At 39.1% G+C, this 22,662-nt stretch overlaps 1 protein-coding gene across 14 annotated transcripts in view; it reads right to left on the reverse strand.

The window, feature by feature from the left end:
• Fhit (fragile histidine triad diadenosine triphosphatase) overlaps positions 1 to 22,662 on the reverse strand; it is a 1,320,449-nt gene that overhangs the window by 894,847 nt on the left and 402,940 nt on the right. The window contains exon 1 of one of the 14 annotated variants that reach the window (XM_070018834.1): positions 153 to 233. The exons of the other annotated variants lie outside the window; for them this stretch is intronic. Coding sequence (XP_069874935.1) covers positions 153 to 209 — 57 coding nt within the window. The 5' untranslated portion in view covers positions 210 to 233. Of the gene's footprint in view, positions 1 to 152; positions 234 to 22,662 lie in introns of those variants that run through there. 14 annotated transcript variants of the gene reach the window in all.

The raw sequence follows: 22,662 nt of genomic DNA on the forward strand, positions 1-22,662 counted from the left end.
CTTTCTTGACTGTAACATTCTACCACAAAACCATGCATATCCCATATTCATAAAAACAGAAACAAACTTGCTGACTTTTCCAGACAGGGGAACTGAACCAGCACTAGTAACAACATAAACAGAAACCCCTTCATGAGCCAGTTTGGGCTTACCTTTCTTGTTTTATATCCTTGAAAACTAGGAGTAGTCCTTTTGTTCTTGGGATACATGAAAGATCATGCTCTGCTTCCCTCTGTTCTGTGAACATGTCACATGTTCACCAAATGTCTTTGCTCACTTGGCCTGCAGCAGTGCCTTTTCCTTCCTGTCCATCTAAGCCCCACCCCTCTTCTAGATCTCAGTTGAGATACTGTTGCCCTGGACACCATTGAAATGAGGGGCTGAGTCAGGTGTTGTTTCCTTGAGCTCTCAACAGTTGTCATGCAATGAAAATTAGATAGTGTGAAAGTTTTCTGAAGATAGAAATGAAATCTATAATTCTTGCATTGCCAGCCAAGTCATACTATCAGATACAAAATGCTTGATAAATAATCACTGAATGAATAAAGAACTATACCAGTTGATGCTTATGCCCAAAAAGCAAAATAATCAAACAAAAATATCTTTCAGTGTAGTTAATCAGCAAGGCATATTTTGATACAACATAGCACAAAATAGCATAATGTAAATCCTTTATGAGTAACAAAATAGGTAGAGAAGGCAAGTATTACCTTTAGCTGTAGTAGTGACCAAATCATTCAATGAACATGAAACTTATACTAGGCTAGCTAATACAACCCTGTAATATGACAATATATTTTCCATTATCAAATGAGAAACTCAAAATTTAGAAAGATTAATTTTTCAATGTCACATACCTAATAACCAGAAAAGCCAGGATCTGAATTACAAATTCATGATTTCAAGACACGGGATATGAAGGTGAGTCAGTAGAATAAAAACATTCCAAAATGAGAAAGAAATTCAGGGCAATAAATATTCTAGGGATTAAACAAAGAAAATCCGGTGGAATATAAGGAAGATAGGGAGATGAAGAAGGAAATGGTTTATGAGTACATAGTTGAAGGTGTTGGGTACCAGGCTGACCAGCTTGCTTCTTTCATGAGTACCAAGGAGCCATTAGAAGAAACCTGGTAAGAGATGAGATTTTCAAAACCTTGTTTGGGGGGCTGGGAAGGTGGCTCAGTGGTAGAGCGCTTGCCTTGCATGCATGAGGCCCTGGGTTCGATACCTCAGCACCACATAAGCAAAAAGAAAAAAGCCGGAAGTGGCACTGTGGCTCAAGTGGTAGAGTGCTAGCCTTGAGCTGACGAGCTCAGGGACAGCACCCAGGCCCAGAGTTCAGGCCCCACGACTGGACCCCCAAAAAAAAAAAACAAAAAACCTTGTTTGGCAGTGGCACCTAAGCTTGTCTTGGAGAATAAGAAGGAAATTTTCAGAAGTACAAAACACATAATAACAGGAAAAGTTCATTCACATGCATTGGGTTCTTAAGAGGGGGTACTTGGATTCTTTTTACCAATTCTGGGGATTTGAGAGTATCCCTACATTGTCACCTGAGTCTAATGCCAAATGTCTAACCCTTCTGACAAAATAAAAGCAAAATAATCAAACAAAAACTACCTTTCAAAGTAATTAATCAACAAGGCATATTTTAAAATATAACATAGTGATTTGGGGGAATGGAGTCAAAAGAATAGATTGAAGCCATCCTGTGGGAGATGACACCAGTAACCCTTAAGAGCGGAGGTATTGTGGCTCTAAAAGGGTAAGAAACTAAAGATGACTTAAGAGTATTGTGTTAGGCAGTTTTCAGTAATTATAATGAGATATTCAAGATAATCAACTTATATAAGGAACAGGGTTGTTTTGGCTTTCAGTTTGAAATATCTCAGTCCACGATCGGTTGGACTCCTTGCTTTTGAACCTGTGGGAAAATAGCACATAGTGGTGGGATTTTGAGGTGAGGGAAGATGTTCACCTCATGGCCAGGAGGAAAAGAAAGAGGAAAAAAATAGGGTGTGTAATCCTTTCAAAGACATGCCATCAATCACTTGAAGACATCTCAGTAGGCTCTGACTCTTAAAGGTTCTATCACTTCCCAGTGTCACTAAAACTGGGATTACATCTCGGATACTAGTCCTTTGACAGACAGTCAAGATCAAAATAGAGCAACCATGACACCAACATGGACTGCTGATACCACTAACACTAACACTAGTAAGCCACTTAGGAAAATGTGCTGGATTGAGGAGAAATGTTTTAAACATGATGAATAAGGAGGAAAACAAAAATCTCTAGAAGATGATTGGAATATGAGACTAGAGTACCATAGAGCAATATAGGCAAGAAATACAATCTGGAGGTCATTCTCTAAAGATATAGCTGAGGTCATATAAAATATAAACCCATTTTCAGAAGCTAAAAAGAGAAGCAAGGAGGGAGGGAAGGAAGGAGGGTTACAAAAGACCTTAGTTAATACTTGCATTTATAGGACAGGCAGATGAAGACTAAGAAGTTGGATACATTAAATAATAAAGGTCTAAGTATGACATGAGCCAGGTGTTATGCTTAGAACTTCTTATAGGTACTTTTTTTTAAAAGGTATGTACACCTTTTTCATTAGAATTGAAGTGGAGAAGCATCTTGTCCAACCCCACACAACTACTGGGTGGCAGAGAGGGGAAACATGCCAAGTTTGACAAAATCGGGCACCATATTACTTGAGCCATACTATGTCTCTCCAAAGGCCTGTGATGTGGAGGCAAGCATAGGGGAGAGTTTTAGCAGTGGACAGGAACTTGGCAAAGGACTAAGAGGACCACATCTGCAGACTCAACACTGGGCAGTTGAGAAGACTGTGTGCTCTCTTGAAATCTGAGGAAAATCAGGAGGGCTTTGAAAAGAACCTTAACCACAACTACCCTTGTGGATAAAGTCCTCTCTCCAAGCACCATTCCTCACTCTAGATAGCAGACAAAGTTCATGCTTATCCAATGGATTTCATTTCCTGTCCCTGGCTTTATCCTAGTAAGCCAACCACATCCTCCTACAAGAACAGAGGACACATCACCCCTATTTAAAAAAAGTCTTCCTCTATAGCCTCCCTCTGATTGTTCACTTTGTTCCCAAAGTGAAACTCTCGTGTTGCTTTGTGTGGTGGGCAGGATCTTCCCCTAGGGTGTATGTGTGAACTAATAAAGTTCTGTCAATCTCCCCTGTCCAGCAGTGGGGGTCATGTGTTCAGCTATCTCTATAACCTTAGGGCAGAAACTTTTCCCTCGCCAACCAAGCGGATAGATTAAAAAACAATATAAGATTCCAAAGTGTTCACCGGGAAAGTTCCACGGGTGAAATACTTTGTTTTAATAACTGTTGGCTTTATTACAGCTGGAGAACTTTAAGTAACGACTGGCTACTCTTTTCTAGTTTTATAGGAAGGAAACTGAGTGACAGAGGTTAAATAGCTACTTAAAAGGAGACAGTAGTAAATTCTCCTTTCATTTTAACATAGTATTTATCTCCAATATTGTCCTGGCATACTCCTCTCCAGAGACTGTACAGGGATCACACATATCCAAAATGCACAGAAACCATTACAAGTAATAAGGAAAAGGCAAAATGCCTAAGAGAAAATGAGGCAAAGGATATGAATATGCATTTTCCCCCAAAGAAACAGAAATAGCAATAATGAGAAAACATACAACCTCATTAATCAGATTTAAGTAAAAATTTAACAAAACGTTTTTGCTTTTAAAGATTATGTTTTTTCAAAATTTTCTGAGTTAACATATACTTGTAATATGAGGAGGCTTCATTCTGATCTTCCCATAGAGATACACATTACAGTGTACTTTGAACAAATCCCACCACTTTCCTACTCCTCTCCTCCTATTCCCCCCTTTTTCAAACAGCATTTAGTCAGTTTCACCAAAAAAGTCAGTTTCACACTATCTCATATATTCTCTTCCTGACTTTATTCAAGCCACATATAATAATCACAGAGTGGAAATATTGAATGAATAAATATGCACATATATTATTATATATAAATTTACACATATATCATACATATGGAGATATAGACATATATATGTAATGTCTTTCCATCCTCTGCAACTCATTGTTCCCTCTTTCTTCTCCCCTCCCTCAGCTAATTTCCTAACAAACTATTTCTTTAAATACTTCAGTTTAATAGAGATTTAAAATATTTTTGAGACTCCCTGAATATGACATTGTAAGGAATCAAAGACTCTGTAAAACAAATGAGATAAGCAGAAATTATTATCTAAAAATTATTAACGTTACATTATAAGTAGCAGTTTCATTCTTAGGATATATTTCAAAGAAACAATTTATCAAATAATCCATAATGGCATAGGTATGAGAATGCCCACTCTATTGTTCTTAGTGAGGTATACATTAAATAAATTATTAAATTTATATTATACAAAAATGGAATTCTCTATGCCTTTTAAGATGATGATATATGTACATACTTATCAATATAAAAAGATGGCATTAGGTTAAAATCTAGACTATAAAACTGACATTTAGAATGTTACACATATATAAAATATTTATAAAGTTTTTTAATAAATATTTTTCTATATACATGCCTAAAGAGACATTCATAATGATTTTTGTTTGTTTTTTGGTGGTACTGGGATTTAAACTCAGGGTGTTGTGTTTGCTAGACGTTCTACCACTGGAGCCATTAATTTTTTTTACTGAGTGTTTAAAAACCAATTCTTAGCAGAAAGAACAGTGCTGGAGGAATATCAATACCAAACTTCAAACTCTACTATAAAGCTATAGTAATCAAAATAACTTGGTACTGGCACATGAACAGACCTGAGGATCAATGGAATAGAACTGAAGGACTGGAAACGAACCCACAGATCTATGGCCACCTAATTTTCAATAAGGGAGCCAAAAAAATATAATGGAAGAAAGACAGCCTCTTCGGTAAATGTTGCTTAAGTTGGTTAAACACCTATAGAAAACTAAAGCTAGATCCTTGCATATCACCAGCAACAGAATCAACTCCAACTGGATCAAAGACTTCAAAAGCAGACACCCTGAAAACATTACAGGACAGAATAGGAGAAACTCTAGGGCTCCTTAGCACAGGCCAAAATTTTCTTAATAAAGAGAGAAACACAACAAATCAAAGAAAGGTTGAACAAATGGGATTGCATGAAACTGCAGAGCTTGCATAGCTAGCAAGATCAGTAGAGAGCCCACAGATTGGGAGAAGATCCTCATTAGCCATACAACAGACAAGGGTCTCATATTTAAAATATACCTGGACCTCAAAAAGTTTAAATCCTCCAACAACAAATCCTCAAACAAACAACCAACCCATTAATAAGTGGGCTAAAGACTTAAAGAGAGACTTCTCTTTAGAGGAAATAAGAATGGCCAATAGACACATGAAGAAATGCTCAACTTCTCTAGCCATAAAACAAATGCAAATCAAAACAACATTGAGATTCCACCTCACCCCAGTTAGAAAGGCTATAATCAAGAAATCTAATAACAACAGATGCTGGAGGGGATGTGGCCAAAAGGGAACTCTTCTGCACTGTTGGTGGGAGTGTAAACTTGTTTAACCACTCTGGAAAGCATTATAGAGGTTTCTCAAAAGACTTCCCATAGAGCTCCCCTATGACCCAGCAATCCCACTTCTGGGCATTTACCCAAAGGATTACAAATAACACCATACTAAAGCTACCAGCACAACTATGTTTATTGCAGCATTATTCACCATAGTTAAGATATGGAAACAACCCAGATGCCCCTCAGTAGATGAGTGGATCAAGATAATGTGATATATCTATATATCTATATCTATAGATATAGATATATGAATTCTAGGCTTCCATCAGAAAGAATGACACCACTTCATTTGTTAGGAAATGGAAAGACTTGGAAAAAATCATGTTAAGTGAAGTAAGCCAGACCCAAAGAAAGATAGGTCTCATTGTTTCCCTTATTTGCAATAATTAGTATATGTCTAGGATAATCTGATCATATGAGCAGAAAAGCTCCAAAGCTGTGTACACACGACCATATAAGATGATGCTAAGAGAAATGAACCCCAAGATATGGACACAAGAGATTTTTCTTTGTCGTCGTTTTTAATGTACTATATGATTTTTTGGGGGGGTCTTCTGTATGTTCCTCCCCCCTATGGTATATTCCCTGTTGTTACTGTACTTGATTTTGGTACCTTGCATCTTGTATTTATATTTATCTAATTTGAGGAGGGGAAGGGCAATAACAAAATGCTAAAACAAGGACATAGGATGACTCATTGAAACAATGATACTTACAATATACTATGTTGGAAATGTACTTTACAACTTCCCATGGGGAGTGGGGGAGGTGGGGGAGGGAAGGGACAGTAGGAGAAAAACAGAGGGGGTAACAATGCTGGACAAGAAATGTACTTATTACCTTACTCATGTAACTGTAACCCCTCATAAAATAAAATTTCAAGTAAGTCTTGTTTTTTTTTGCTCAAGTCTTATTTTTTACTCGCGTCACATGCTATAATCAGAGAGAGGGAGAGCTTTTTTTTTATTTGTAAGGTAAAGAATACATGAAGACCAATCAATACATCTCTCCAGAAGAGAAAGAAATACACTTCATAAAGAAATGACGCAAAGCACACAACATGTTTTGATCTTCTAGTAACTTTTGTTTCCAAAATAAATGTGAAATCCTAGAAAAAAGGGATTCAGCTAACAAGTATATTGCAGCTAGCCATGAACAATGGGAAAAAGCAAACATACCTAAAATAGAAGATGAAATCTAAGAGAAAATACCATTAATTAAAACTCCTCTATTCACAAGTCCAGACCATAGACTGGTCCCAGGACTGGGAATTTCTCCCAGGCAATTCAAGTCAGTACTCAAAGCCCCAGAGCAACACAATTTTTCTCACTAGAGACAACCCGCTTTCAGTCTCTTGAAAGTGCATTTGTAACAAGTACTTAAACTGTTTCCGCCTGGCATCTCTGCCTGCATCTTGTGTTTGTCATTGTTCTAATCCCTTCTCTCCACAGTCACTGTGCGGTCACCTTGGGTTCCAGGAAAGGCAGGACTAATCAATAACATCTTTATGACACAGGACTAAAACTACTCATAAAGAACAGCAGAGCCTTGCAGGACAAATCACCCCCAAATGAGGATAATAATCTATAATAATCAGGCTGCCTCCTGGAGCATGGGAACCAGATTGCTCCCCTCGATTGATAGCAGTAATAACAACTTCTCTGGAACCCAGGAGAACCAGAACTGAGATATGACCAACCAGGCCACACGTAAAACCCAGACACTATGGATAGCTTTCTTCTCTGCTCCTGATTCTTCCTTTGCCTAATGCTCATGTCTACACTCAGAAGATGGCTGACGATAAACTAAAGTGTCATTTTCCCATGGCATCATGCTACATAATATCTTTCTTATCCATATTTCTATAAACTTTCCTATCACTTTTACTACATTTGTATCTTGCCTGAATTTTTTTCATGTCAAACTCAAGGATCAAGGTTTCTGGCCCTCCATTTTCCATAAAAAGCTGAGGTTTCTGGGCCCCCCACTCTGGGTACAGAGTGAAAACCTTAAGGATACTGGGGTCAACAGGGACATGTCAACCCCTCTGGTGGAAAATAAAGACCTGTTAGGAGTGAAAAGTGGCACTTCCAGTCCAACTCCTTGACAGTGGCTAATGACTGGCCTTTAATTCTCCAGATTCCATGTCTGGAGCTTTAACCTCCTGACAGCACAAACTGTGTTGCTCCAGATCCCATTAGCGCCTGCTTGTTGTGGAAGGTACATATAATGTATAAAAATCATTTCTCAAAATATCTCCCAGTTCTATCATCCAGAAGAGGGCAAGAGGTGGCAAAAACAGAGTTTGACCCTGAAACAAAGATATTTAATCTATTTATTCAGGGGAAAAAATACAAATGTTACTGTATCACTTTAGAAAACTCAACTAGAGATCTGGGATGTCTGGTTAGGCATCTGTCAAGCTCCCAGTCATAATGCTTCTGACAGCTTTAAAAGCAGAGGTCTGCATTGGCCTCTTAGGTCTTCAAGAAAGCAAAACTAAATCCATCTGGAAGTACTTGGGTTATTGACCCCAGGGTCCTTTATCTCTGAACAAATTCAGACACAAACTCTGGGACAGTTCTTGAATATTGTATGAAGGTGAATTACAGGCATTCACACAATACAGAATTGTCCTTTCAAGCATTTTTATGAAGCACATCCAACTGCAAGCAAGCCTTTCCTTTACCACAGAGGAAATCTAAGGGAAAAGGGAAAATAAGCAGTTTATGAACTATTTAAAAAAATAAAGCTGTGGAGTTAGGGAGTTATGGATTAAGTTCTGACCCATTAATTCTTTTATTCCCTGACTTGGAGCAGGCTGAAAATGTGCAGGTTTCTGGCAGGTGGTGGCAATGCTCATGTCCAAACCAGTAGGGAAGGAGAGAAATGGCTGGCAGGGTGAGGGGCAGATCCCTGTATTTGGATATCACTTTATACAGGAATCTGGAATTTAATAATGTTGCATCCCCCAGGTAAGGGAATGATCAGCTCCCTGATTTCATCTGGGAGATCTATTAAATTAAGTGATATTCTGTTTGGGCAGACATGCCATTCTACTCCTGAAGGAAATTAATTTCTTGATTCTCCCAGCTAATAGAATCCCAACTCTGTGCTTTAGGTTTTCTCAGGACACCACTAGCTGAAATGTACTCTGAAGTACCTCCTTTGTGTGAAGTCCTAAGAAGGGATGGAGACAATAGGATAGGACAACGGCATAGAAAGAACATGGGCCAGGGACAATGAGGCATTGAAGAACCCTCTTGAGATCATGTATGATATAGAAAAGGCTTCTACACTCTGAACTCTTTGCCAAGTGGGGCTGTTTATGGTCTTCACAGGAAATTTATTTTAAAGCATGTATGGGCTCTGAACAGGATAAATAAAAGATTACAAGAAAAAGAAACACAGTGATTTCTGGTTGTTTAAAAGGCAACTCAACAAGCCTTTACCAGAAAAAGGAAAAGGTCAGGATCAATAAAAGGGCCTTTCCTTTAGAAGAAGATCTGTTTTTAATTTAACACAAATAAATTCTTCTAGTGGACCTTCTGAAAACCAAGGACCCATCAAACTCTGTATCTGGCCTCGTCTGCAAAGTAAAACTTCTCTAACATTCTCCAACAGAATCAAAACACAGCCAACTTACCCCCAGCCTGTGTTTTTCCTCAGACCTCTGTCTATCTGAGACTCACAGGCTAGACAAAACAAGCCTTCAAATATAGAGATGTTACTACTCACATATGTTATTTTGTCCTAAAAGGGCTCTTTTTTTTTTTTTTTTTTTTGGAGATAGCATCTTAAATGGAATGTTCACAGAAGAAATCCTAGAACTGAGAAAAAACTGCTTTGGAAAATACTCAGGGCAGGAACAGTATTTGATGACAAAAGGAAACTCAGGTAACAAAATGCCTGCCCTTGAAGATCTTAATCAACTTCCCTCTTCCTTAAACTTTGTACATGCTCAGTTGCCTTTGTAAAGTACTGGCTGAACTCCTATGAGGAAGGGCCCTTACAACCTTTTGGAAAATATACAATGGTATTTTTCTTTCCTCTCTCTCTCTCTCTCTCTCTCTCTCTCTCTCTCTCTCTCTCTCTCTCTCTCTCTCTCTCTCTCTCTCTCTCTCTCTCTCTCTCTCTCTCTCTCTCATCAGCTTAATGTTCTTCGACAAATCTTTGTCTTTGCTGCAGTGGCACAGTTGTTCCGAGCATTTAGACCATTCACACATATCAATGTTCAACTTGAACACATTAATCCATAGCACATAAAACCTAACAGTCGTCTGTCACTGCAACCTTGGTTATACCCAACGTCTAGCTCTTACTTGTCCGCTTTCTCCTTCCTTTCAAGAACACATTTCATATCACACAGTTGCAGGGAGTAAAATCAAGTCCTGACCTTAAATCTGCTCTTCTTTTAAAAAAGGAAGCAAACCATCTGTCTCCTTATGCAGTTTAAATAATGTTTTTAGAAAACCTGGTGGAATTCAGCATCAAGTTATTCTTTTACTGGGAGTGACCTTCTCTGAGCATTTCTTCTATATAAATCCTCTCAATATCTCAAGGTTCATCTAGTCTATGTTCTGAAAATCCTTCAATTTCCTTTTTGTGGATTCCACAAAGGCTCCCAAATTCAAATGTTTTCTAGGATCCAAGAAAGTTATTTGCATGATGCTATCTAATTTCCATGGGAAATGGACAATGGCTGCAAGAGCCTGGTGACATGGTATCTAAGGATTATGTGCCTTCCAAAAGGGGGCAGCACTGTGGCAGCTCAACCTATTGTCATCTGGAATACTTCTAGATCTTTCAGTGTTTTCAAAGAAGCCCAACTCTTAGCTACTTGGAAGCTGCAATTGGAAGCATTATGGTTTCTGGTCAGCCCCAGTGGAAATAAAGTTTCTGAGATTGCTTGTTGAACTGGCCCTCTGGCACACATCCGTTATTCTATGAAAATGGGGAGCCTAAAATAGGAACATCATGGCTCAATGTGTGACCTAGCAGAAAGAGAGACCCTATCTGGAAAATAACCCATAAAACAAAACAAAGGTGGAAGATATGGTTCAGTAGGAAGAATGTCTACCTGGTAGTAGAAGGCTTTGAGCTCAAACCCCAGTACTGAAGAAATAAGAAGAAAAATCCCAAATCTGCATTTTATGGAAAAACCCGCATTCTAAATATAGGCTTAATTAGCACCACTAAAACTACAATAACAACTCTGTGAAGTGTACTGCACCCACGTAAACACTAATTTGCAATTTCTGGTCCCTACTGACCTGTGAAGGCTAGAGATAAATGATACACTTTGTAAAAATGTGCTGTCTTATGTCACCAACTAGATCAGGATTTCTCAGGGAAAATATTAATCAATGCATGTAACTTAAAAGTAAAGTAGGCCTTCAACTGTCAGGTTATTGTAAATTTTAAATGAGAGAGCACGATGATTATATTTAAGAAAAAAGGGTACTAGTAAATAAGAAGCACACAGCTAGACCCACCAAGCAAGGACTGGATCTTTACTTTGTTCAGTACTAGCAAGTATGCTAAATATACAGATCTGAATGAAATTCATTTGAATCTTTTTAGGGAACCAGGTTCTAGACAACCAATTCATTCATTAGAAATCTGATATTTCCAAATTAAACACACAGAAACCACAAACTGACTGTAAAGCTTTCTATTCTTTGGTCAAATAACAGTCACTTGCTCCTAAACATTTCTACTTTGTATTCTTTGTATTTCTAAACTCATCTAAAAAGAAAGAAGAAAGCACCTGACATATTGAATGCACTGCCTCATGATGATAATCCTAGCCCATCACAGTGCTGAGATCTGAGGATCTCAGTTCAAAACCAGCCTGAGCAGACAAATGCAAGAGATTCTCTTCTCCAATTAATCAGCAAAAACCAGGTCTTGGAAGTGTGGCTCAAATGGTAAAGTGCTAGCAGTGAGCAAAAAACAGTAAGTAAGGCCCCAAGTTCAAGTCTCACTACGAGCACACCCACACATCCCTCACCCCCATACAGACCCAATTAACTGCAAAGAAATAAACAATAGATAAAACTTGAAATTACCTTCTCTATCTACAGGATAGACAGAACATTGTGCCTTGAGCTTCTTTCATCAAATGGACACCCATACCTTCCTGTCGTGCAAATGTATTTGGTTTTCCTTGTGTAATGGGGTGAGTATTGTACAAGGTTTCATTGCCTTTTTTTTCGGACTCAAATTGTCCCTTAAAGGCTCAAAGTACTAACAAAGTGTTTCACTGCATGAAAGTGCTGTCTACATTTGTCTGGCAAATACCATGCCAACCGAAAAGCCTGGTGGGCCTATAATTTGTCATTGGCACAATCATGCTCCAGGCTGAATTCACCGTGTGAATTTAACTTTATAAAAGGGAAGCATGGAGAGGAAAGCCTTCTAGCAAGATTCCCAACAACCAGAACGTGAACACAAGAGTCCAAGATGAATGAAAGAAGAATTGGAAAGAGTGTTGATGAAGCAAGGCCCTAGGGAGAAAAGGACTATTTGACATGTTTTGAAGGAAAGTGATGGATACAGAGCAGATCTGTCATCACCTGTGATTCTATACCAACTCACAGTATTTCCAGATGAGGAAAGTATGGGTCAGAAAAGCTGAATAACTTGTCCACTTACCCAGCTGTTTGTGTTTTAACTAGAATTTGACCAACTATTTATTACTAAAAGCTCGGGTCTGGTCATTACACATAGCTCCATGCCAACAAGTCACCCCGAAAGTCACCTCTATGCAATGAGCTATACTGTGAAACTGTCTTAAGAAAGGATATTGCCCATTTTTCAGCTTAATCTTTGTTAAAGATATAATAGACCAAACTGCAACAGGCAATCTGTTAAAGATAGAAAAAAGTCACCTGTTATTAATAATATATTCAAACATATTATTTATTAATACTTATTAAAAGTTATTAGTGCACTGGAGAACATCCAAATGCTAGAAGGATAAATGTGCAACTATATTCAAGATAAAAAGATAAGCTTTGGGGACTGGTAAGTTGGCTCAGTGGCAGAGTACTTGCCTTGCATGCATGCCGCCCTGGGTTCAATTCCTCAGCACCACATAACCAGAAAAAGCCGGAAGTAGTGCTGTGGCTCAAGTGGTAGCGGGCTACTCTTGAGCTGAAGAGCTGAAGGACAGTGCCCAGGCCAGAGTTTAGGCCCCATACGACTGACCAAAAAACAAAACAAAACAAAAAACGCTTTTGTGAGTGTGTGTGTGTGTGTGTGTTTGCGTGTGGGCACACGTGCATGCGTACACGTGCACACGTGTGCTGGTCCTAGAGCTTGAAATCAGGACCTCGGCACTGTCCCTGAGCTTTTCATTCAAGGCTACTTGAGTCACAGATCCACATCCAGCCTTTCTGTTGGTTAACTAGAGATAAGAGTCTCACATACTTTCCAGTCCCAGCTGGCTTTGAACCAAAATTCTCAGATCTCAGCCTCCTGAGTAGGTAGGATTGTAAGTGTGGCAAAAGTAAGCTTTTTTAGATTTAAATTACTGTGTAACTGGGAAGATGTTTTTGCTGAGGAGAATGTTTATCCACTCAATTACAAGGTACTTACTGAGAAATCACCTGGGCCACAAGTAGTTCTGGACTCTTAGGCTAATAGAGTGAAGTAGACAGAGAAGGTTCAGTAGAAGCTTTCTTTGCTTTACTTACACCCAGGTTGAACAAAGCAAAAGAGGAAGAGAGGGAAGAACCACTTATGGCTTTCGCCAGAGTTCCAATAGACTTCCCTCCTTTTGGCTTCTGGGTAATATTAAAAGAGGCAGCTATTAGCCTCAGGATATTATACTCTGACTTGTGGTTTAAAAATGATACCTTTATTAAGCTCTAGTCAAATTACCCAATTTGTGTATGCCATCTGTTTCCTGTGGTCTCCTTACTAATACAGAAGAAGAGATGCAAGATTTAATATTGGAAATCGCAGTGACTGTGACTCTTAACTAATCATCTATTCTGCTGATGCTTTGTGCTGAGTGAGGGTCATAACCTCAAAAGGTTAGCAAGAAATCACATACTACTTTATATTTTGGGCGAGAAACCAACAGCATACATTGGCCAAAAAGATAAAATACTAAAATCATGAGTATGAGAATTCAAAAAACAAAATAAACATTTGGTCACCAATACGTGATTTCAGGCCAAATACTGACTGCACTTGTTGAAGTAATTAACTTTCTATTTCTCATCCAATCTTTCATTTAGTCAATTCAGTGCCTCCTACTTAAAAAAGCATTAGTCTATGGATTTGACAGAGGGCAGAGACCAGAACAAAAAAATGCCTAGGAACATATTTATATTAAAGAAAAAAAAGAATAAGAAAAAAAAACAAGTCAACATCAGCTTATGTGCTTATCCAAATGAATAAGGAGGATAGAAAGTAGGAGTGTTGGAAGAACAAGGATATATAAAAGAGAAAGCAAGCCTTTGCTTAAAATGTAGGGTTTGAGACCGGGCGCCGGTGACTCATGCCTATAATCCTAGCTATTCAGGAGGCTGAGATCTGAGGCTCGAGGTTCAAAGCCAGCCCGGGCAGGAAAGACCATGAGACTCCTATCTCCAATAAACCACTAGAAAACTGGAAGTGGCAGTGTAGCTCAAGTGGTAGAGTGCTCACCTTGAGCTGAAGAGCGCAGGGACAGTGCCCAAGCCCAGAGTTCAAGCCCCATGACTGACAAAAAAAAAAAAATGTAGGGTTTGAACAGAGACCTCAAAACAGGCAAGCAAGTACTGATGACATCCAGGAAAACATGTGTGAGGAGGACAAATTACAAAATACCGAGTTGCTTAGCACTTTTGAGTAACAATAAATGGCCAGTCTAGCTGGAGCGTAGCAAAAAAAAAAGACACCTGATAACCTATGTGGTTAGACCAACAGGCCTCCTAGAATTCTGGCCTCTATTTTAAGAAAAGAAGTCCTTAGAAATTGGAGTAGAGTAGTAATAAGAATTGTTTTAGTTTTAAGAGGATCACTCCAGCTGCTGAGTTTGCTATAGCTGGATCTTAAATGTTCCTCAAAGACTTAGGTGGCTTAGTCTTTATCCTATGGTACTAGTGGGATCTGGAGGAGCCCTTAAGGAGATAAAACTTAATAAGGAAGGCCTTAAGTTTCTGGAAGTGTGCCCTCAAAGGGGATTGTAGGATTCACTCTCTGTTTTCCACTTTTGCTTCCTGGCCATGAGATTAGTACCTTTGTTCTGCCATAAGGCAGGACATACCTTGATACATCATACCATGATGTCTGCTGTACCACAGGGCCAAAAGCAGTGGAGCCAACTAATCACACATTCAAACCTCTGAAAACTCGAGCCAAATAAATCCCTCTATAAGTTGATTCTCTGGTATGTGGTCATAGTAAAGAAAGCTAACACACAGTTGCAAATAAGGTGATAAGAGAAAAATCTAAATGGGAAATGTTTTGGCTTGAACCAACATAGTTGAATTTATATTTTATACACATGGGACATATAATCCAAATTTAGAAGTGATAAAAGTGACCTGAGCTAGAAACAGAGTTTGGGAAACATCAGCCAGGAGAGTAGATGAGATCATTTCTATCATCTGGGGATTGAGGAAAGAGAAAGTTAGATAGAGGGAGGGAGGGGCAATGGTGGGAGTCAGGGAAGGAGGGAGAGAGAAATGTTCTAGAGATGTTCTAAGAACGGATTCCTATATCATGTTGGTAGGTCAGCAAAGTAGACTGAAGAGTAATGTAGGAGGGAAACCAAGAGCCAAAAGTATGGTATTCCCAAAGCTAAAATCAGCAGGTCAGATATTCTTCTCATAGGTCCAATGAGAACAGAACTAGGATTAGAACAATGAACCTGGTGATGAATGGACCACTGGTGATCTGTATCAAAAGCACTGTGACAATGAATGGGAATGGAGGTCTAGTGGAGACAACCTGGATAGACAATGCCTTTGAAGCCTGCTGTTAACAAATGAGGAGCAAAGAACGGCGTGGTAGGAAGAACAGTTAAGCAAGTTACCTTTTTTCTTTCTATTTCATTCTTCTTTCCATCTCTTAAGTTTAGAGATTATAGACACTCCATATACTTGCAGGAATTATCTAGTAGAGAGAAGAATCCAGTTGGAGCAGCACCTTTTAGTAAGCAAGAAGGGACAAGGGCTGGACACCAGAGAGATGTGAACAGTATAGTCATTAACACAGAACACATGGAACAGAGGGGTTCCCTTCTGTCAGAGGTTTTCTCAGTAAAGTGGGAAGTGAAAGTGAACCACAAGGTGTGAAAATAAGACAGATATATTGGAAGCCTGAAGAGGGAAGAAAGAGGACAAGTTAATGTGTAGTAAGATCACAAGGTAGCATGTTGGACCTAAATTGCCTTTGATGGGAATAAGGCAGGTTATCTATAGAGAAAGAATCTGGAAACCAACTCCCTCTCTTAGTCATAACTCTGGGAAACTCCAAAGAGTCCTCTCTAGAACCTAGTCTTTGTGAGTAATTAGTGGTCAGTTTATGGTTAGGACTTCCCCCTAGGGGTAGAAAATCTCCAGGCCAGTTGAAACCAAACTCAGGAAATGGAAACCTATGTTTGCCTGATCTTTGCCCAACAAACACCTACTTAGAGTTTCATGCAAATGAGTTGTATTTCATACATAGGCTAATAAGCATGGAATGATAACTTTGTGCATGGGCAGATGCCTTCAAAAGATATACCAAGTCATGATCCCTCATTTCTCTAGGGGCAGCCTACTATCAATCATTACTATGAACTACTCCCATACTCCCCAATCCAAGAAAGCTGAAATTTCTTAAGCCATGTGCTTCCTCTTGAGCCATCTAGCTCAAGTCCACTGTTTCCCTTAACGGTATACTTTTTCTCTTTCTATTAAGCTCCTTCCTTTGCCACTTTACTTTTGTGTGTGTGAATCTTCATTCAGTGTTTGGTTGGTGATGTCAAAAATCTGGTATTTTCACCTTCAAGACCACCCATTGCTAACAACTGGATATTTAGCTTAGGAAAATACAGGTGACAAACTGAGAAGGAGAAACCCAAATGTTATATTGGGTGACATTATCTTCTTCCAGTTTTCCATGGAAGATACTTGTTTCTACCTGGACACAGAGAATAGACAGCAGCACTGAAAAACAAAAGCAAGGAAATGTGGGTGTCTCCACTGTCCCCCATAGACAGCAGGAATACAATCAAGATGGCATTCAAATATATGGAAATGATCTTTATTTTAGATTCATTCTCATTTAGCCTTTCAGGCTCTGAGAATGTGAAAAATAAATCTGAAACCCTACTTTTAAAAGCTTTCATGTAAATTATTCCTGGTACATAAAAGCGCAGACCCTAGATTATAACTGGAAAAAAAAAAAGACGAATGACCCCTGACATAAAAATTTTAAATGTCCTGCATGCAAATCCACTTTCACTCCATTCTTTTGTAATGCAATAACCGGGGAGAATTAGAATTGCAAAAATGCCAAAAGAGCTACAAGGAAATTATACAACAAAGTCGTTTCACAGTGATATTGAGGAAGGAATACAAAATGAATAGAGAAAAACAGAGAGACAGACTCTGTGCTGGTGATGTATGAGGGCAATGTGTGTACATGCACATGCATGTCTGAGAGAGAGGCACTGACAGAAAATTATTTTCTTACTTTGCTTTGTTCTCCCTGAGCAAAACTTAAATATAGACACTACTCTGGCTGCATTTCAGTAATGTGAAACACAGTTCTTATTCTATTTTTCACTATGTAGGTTTGAAATATTTACTTGTAATATAAAGGAGACCTTTTGAGTGTCAAATTTTTTTTAAAAAATCAAGCAATTATCCATATAGATTTCCTAATGCTCTCTGATACCGTTTTCTTCCATGTGTAATTTGTTTAATTCCAAGACACTACAGAATTCCAATGCTACAGATAGCTCTCTTTGAGCTTCAGTGAGACACAATGATAGAGAGGTGGACTGCTTTATGTACTGTAGCTGCAACACACTAAATAAATAGTGCAAACAAATTTTGAAAACTCATTTTGCAACTTCTCAATTATATAAGCATTTACTGATATCTGTGTCCTCCCTTTGTTTTTGCCCTTCTTTTCTTTTCTGGGTTTTTTTGTAATTTATTTTTCAACACCTGTCAGCAAACAATGAAGAGAGAGAATTATGTCTATGTGGACTATGAAACAGAAAAGGTAGACCCAGCAATCTCTTTAGCATTTTACTGGTCCCCATCAAACATACGGCAATTTCATACTGATCCTGGAGCTGTAATTATTATAAAGGAGGATCCATATGAGGTCCATCCTCCATATATAAATAGTGCTCAATTTGGTGAGATTCTTTTGTATAAATGATGTGACATTAAAACACTATTTGCCTACAAAATTATTCTCTCTTCACCCTTTTTCCTTTTCTGTAGTAGCCTTGAAGAAAAATCAGCTTTCTAAACTTCCTTGCATCGTGGGATGATCAAAAAGAAATGAATACTCAGAAAGATCAAAAAGAAATTGCTATGTAGGGCTTCTAAGATTTGCTACCTGAACAGGTCTGTCTCAGGTAGCAAACAGTTGGTTAGATTTTGCCTTTGCACATTTGTCCTCTTTTTCCTCTTCCTGGAATATCCCTGGGATGCCCAAGGCTGGCACTGCCTGTTTGCAAGCATGGGTACTAGAGTCTCCTGATAAGGCCTGATGTAGCATGACCAAGTAAAGAGGTGGAAAGAAGAAAAATGCTGGCACTTTGGACTTGACAAATATCTTGGGGGAAAAATACCCTTCTTTGTTTTAGCAACCATGATAGTTAATTTTGCGCATCAACTTGATCTAGACATTTGATTAAACATGGGCTGGAGAGCTTTGTGGAGGTACTGCTTTAAGTGAGTTTGATCAGTACATCAGGAGATTGAGTAAAGCAAATTAACCAAGCCTTCCCAGGAAAAGGGGAAATTTTCAGCAGAGAGCAACTGCAACTTCCTGGGTTTCTAATTTGTGGATTTGGGGCTTCATTCTCTCTCTCTCTCTCTCTCTCTCTCTCTCTCTCTCTCTCTCTCTCTCTCTCTCTCTCTCTCTCTCTCTCTCTCTCTCCTTTCTCTTTCTCTGTCTCTACCTCATTTTCTTTACCTCTCTACCTCTGTCTCTCTCTACCTACTTTCTCTCCTAGCTATATCACTCTATCTTAGTTTTGGTTCATTGCAACTGAATGCCACGCTCTCTGGCACATTTAAGGTCCAATACTTCATGAGCTGTGTAACTGTTATATAGCCCTCTGTTATCCTTAGCCTCCAGATCAGTAAAATGGGAATATGAGGTATGCTGACACTGTAGGGCTATTGTAAGAGCTGCATGGAACAGAATATGTAAAAGTTTGGTTAGAAAACATAAATGCCATGACAAGTCACTGTGCTCAAGGCATAATAATTGGTACAATGACTCTCATAATTCTTTAACCATGATCTCTCTTTGTTCAATTATGACATTCATTTAAGATAATGATTTTCTTTAAACCCAACCACTAAAATTCATACTGAACATTGGGAAAATCAGAATAGTCCAAGAACTACTACAATCTACTAACAACTAGCATTTTTTGAATTACGTATAAGGCAGTAGTATGTGAAACATTTTTTTAAATTTGTAGACAGGGTTTCAGTATACAGCCCATATTGGCTTTACACTTGTGAGCCTCTTGACTCTGCCTTCTACCTTCTGGAATTATAAGCATACATCACCACCCCCAGCTGTGTGGAGCAATTTAGTGTATTATCTCTACCCTGTAGAAGTCAGTACGAGTTTGGGGTTCATTTTTGTAAACAAAACTAAAGATTAGAGCAGGTAAATGAACTTGCCCCTAGACACACAGCAAGCAAGTACTCAAACCAGAAATGAAACGCAAGTCTGAATAATTCCAAAACATTTGCACTTAACCACCAACATGGCAGATGATGGTCTCTGTTCTCTTGCTAATACAGAACTAGTGTGCAATCAGGAATCTATACATGAGTAAAGCAGTATATGTACATGCTCAGCATGTAAACACATCAAGATGCTTATATTACAAGGATGCCTGCTCTCTTGCCCAGAATAGCACTTTAATGTGAAAGAAAGCAGAAGCCAGTTCCATATTAGTTACTCTGGCTATCACTGTCTTTTTCCTCCTGATGAAGATCTCCCTTCCCACATGCACCCTGAAGTTTATCAGTAGCAAGCCTGGTTCGACCGTTTCAAACTGTGAGTACAGCCATGATCTCATTTTCTTTTCCCTTTGCGGTAAGAAGGGCAGGTACTATTAACTCCATTTCACAGGTGAAGGGACTGAGCTCTAGAAAGGTTAAGGTAGTTGCCCAAAGTCGCAGAGGAAAACAGGAAATGAGTGGTTGGAGGGTTCCAAAGTCTTTCTTCTGACATCCTCGCAGTGCACGTTCCATGATGCTCCCTTACCTGTCACGTCATTCCTGAGTACCCTGGGGCTGTGGACGCCATATATCAGTTCCTTGGGGTGAAACTGTCTCAATCTGGGCAGGAAAATGTACACAAGTGTGCACCTGTATATACACTGCTCAGGAGTGCGCACACACACACACACACACACACACACACACACACACACACACACACACACACAAGAGCATGCATGCACATGGAACACACTGTAGTTCCATTTACCAAAATGGTCTTAGAACAACTAAGTGAAGGACACAGAAAACTCTCAGTCGGCCTTTCAGAAACAGAGCTGAGGGTGTCAGTGTGGTCATGAAGGAGGAGTTGTGGGTAAATGGGTGGGTAAGCTGGCAAGGGTACAGACTGCATTCACTATGAAAGCCCTTAACAGCACAGGGAAGCAATGGCAATACACATGGGGTACAAAGAGAAAAGTCCTCGAAAGAACACGAGGGCAAGTTTCATCCCTACATTTCTGTAACTTCCTTTCTAAATTTCAGAGTATTAAATACAGTCTTCTGGGAACATACTCTGCTTCATTCAAGCTACTTATAGAATATGGAACAAGGCAGGTAATGATAATAAAAGCAACAACAATAACAAAAAATCCAATACACAAGAGATGATGGTGACAGTATTAACTTGAACCCAAAGAGAGAACATATACAGGTTGCCCTCACATTACGGATCTAGCATCAAAGCCAGGACTTTTCAGATAGTAACATTTGCCTTTCATGAGCTAGGCAAGCTAAGCGTCACTGGTCTCAGCACAGTCGAAGTTAACTTCTCTTTTCTTGCTGGCCACATGAATGTATATCATAAGGCAAAAAGAAGAGCTGCAAGATTTGAAGTTCAAAGAGCAAAGACTGGCACTGCGGACAGAGGTTCCCTGGAAACTGAAACAAGAAGGCTTCTAAACACACAGTCACTTCTAGCACCAGTGACCTCTCATCAAGCAGAGACAGCACGAAAACCTGCATCTCCTAGAATGAAGCTGCCATCAAAACCAGGAAGATAACTTCAAGTGTCTTTCTCTCTGCTGCATTAGCAAAAGGAGGTTTGGGGAATTTAGACGTTAGGTAACTAGCCAACCTCTTGGAAAGGAATTAGCCACAAACTCATAGCTATTCATAATGTGGACCAATCATCCTTTCAAATTAAAGTGATTGTCAGTGTTTAACACATAAAGGCAGTTACATGATTGGAAACTTGTGGCTGGAAAATGAGAATAGTGCCAAAAAAAATTAGAGAGTAAGAAATAATTAAACAAATACATGTTTCTCTAAAAATTCCCAGGGATCCATATCCTGGGATCATGTTGCAGAGAGTAAAACACAGTGGGATTCACAAAGTGCTTCATATTCGTTCTTAGATGTATCAAAGAGTGTAAAAGGGAGGCCCTAATTCTTAATGCCCAGAAAACACCATAAAATAGTTCTCTCCTCAGTTTTGCTTTGGTGAACATTCTTCCTGCGGCTGGCAACTCACTTACAACACATTCCTGGCTCCAACCCAAATGCTCTAACTACCCCTCTGAGCAGCATGTCTTACTGTCTTCATCTCTCAACTCTTTATATTATGCATTTCAACAGAGAGCCTCTCAATTTGTTTGATGTTCTTCCTGCTTTCCTTGGTTTTTTGTTGTTGACATGTGCTTCTAGTGCTGCTACTGACACTTGAACTTGGGGCCTTGAGTGCTGTCTTCCTTAAGCTTTTTTGCTCAAGGACTTTTTTGCTCTAACAACCTGAGCTACAGCTCCACTTGCAGCTTTTTTGGTAGTTAACTGGAGAGGAGTTTCACACACTTTCCTGACTGGGCTGGCTTCCAACCATGATCCTAAGATCTCAGACTCCTGAGTAGCTAGGATTACAGATACAAATCACCAGCACTCAGCTTTCTTTAGCTTTGAGACAGCCTGGAAGTTTAGCCAGAAGGTCTTCCAACATAAAGAAGCAAGGGAAATGGAGATCATGAATATCTATATCTTAATCATTTAATCCCACAATTTATTAACAGTCTTACTGACTTTCCTGCCCAGGCTGACTTTGAATTGCAATACTCAGATATCAGATTTACTCCTTTGGAATTCTATTGTTTCAAGCCCAAAAGTTACTGCTTGTAACACAGGATTTTTTTTCTAGTGTTAGAGCAAGAATCCAAGGCCAAAACTCACTCCACAAGTCATGGTCTTCCGACAATACTGAAATAATGGTTGAAAAGATCTTCCTGCATTAATCATTTTTACCAAGTCCATAAATGTTACCACCAACCAGGTTCTGGAAACCCAGAGAAAAATAAGATCCTCGTTCTCAAAGATTAGTTCAGTGTTCTTCAAATTGTGCTCCTTAGAACACCAATGTCTTTTTAAAGAAGTTTCCATGGCCCAAATATCTATCAGAATAATGCATCCTAAATATCCTCTTGGATATTTTTCAATCTCATTTTTCATCTTAAAGTTTTCCGCTACTTAAAAAAATTCTCACCAGGCGCCAGTGGCTCACGCCTGTAATCCTAGCTACTCAGGAGGCTGGATCTGAGGTTTGTGGTTCAAAACCAGCCCGGGCAGGAAAGTCTGTGAG

Source organism: Dipodomys merriami, unplaced genomic scaffold, assembly GCF_024711535.1.
Source record: "Dipodomys merriami isolate MVZ:Mamm:240054 unplaced genomic scaffold, mDipMer1.0.p SCAF_13, whole genome shotgun sequence".
Taxonomy (NCBI): Eukaryota; Metazoa; Chordata; class Mammalia; order Rodentia; family Heteromyidae; genus Dipodomys; species Dipodomys merriami.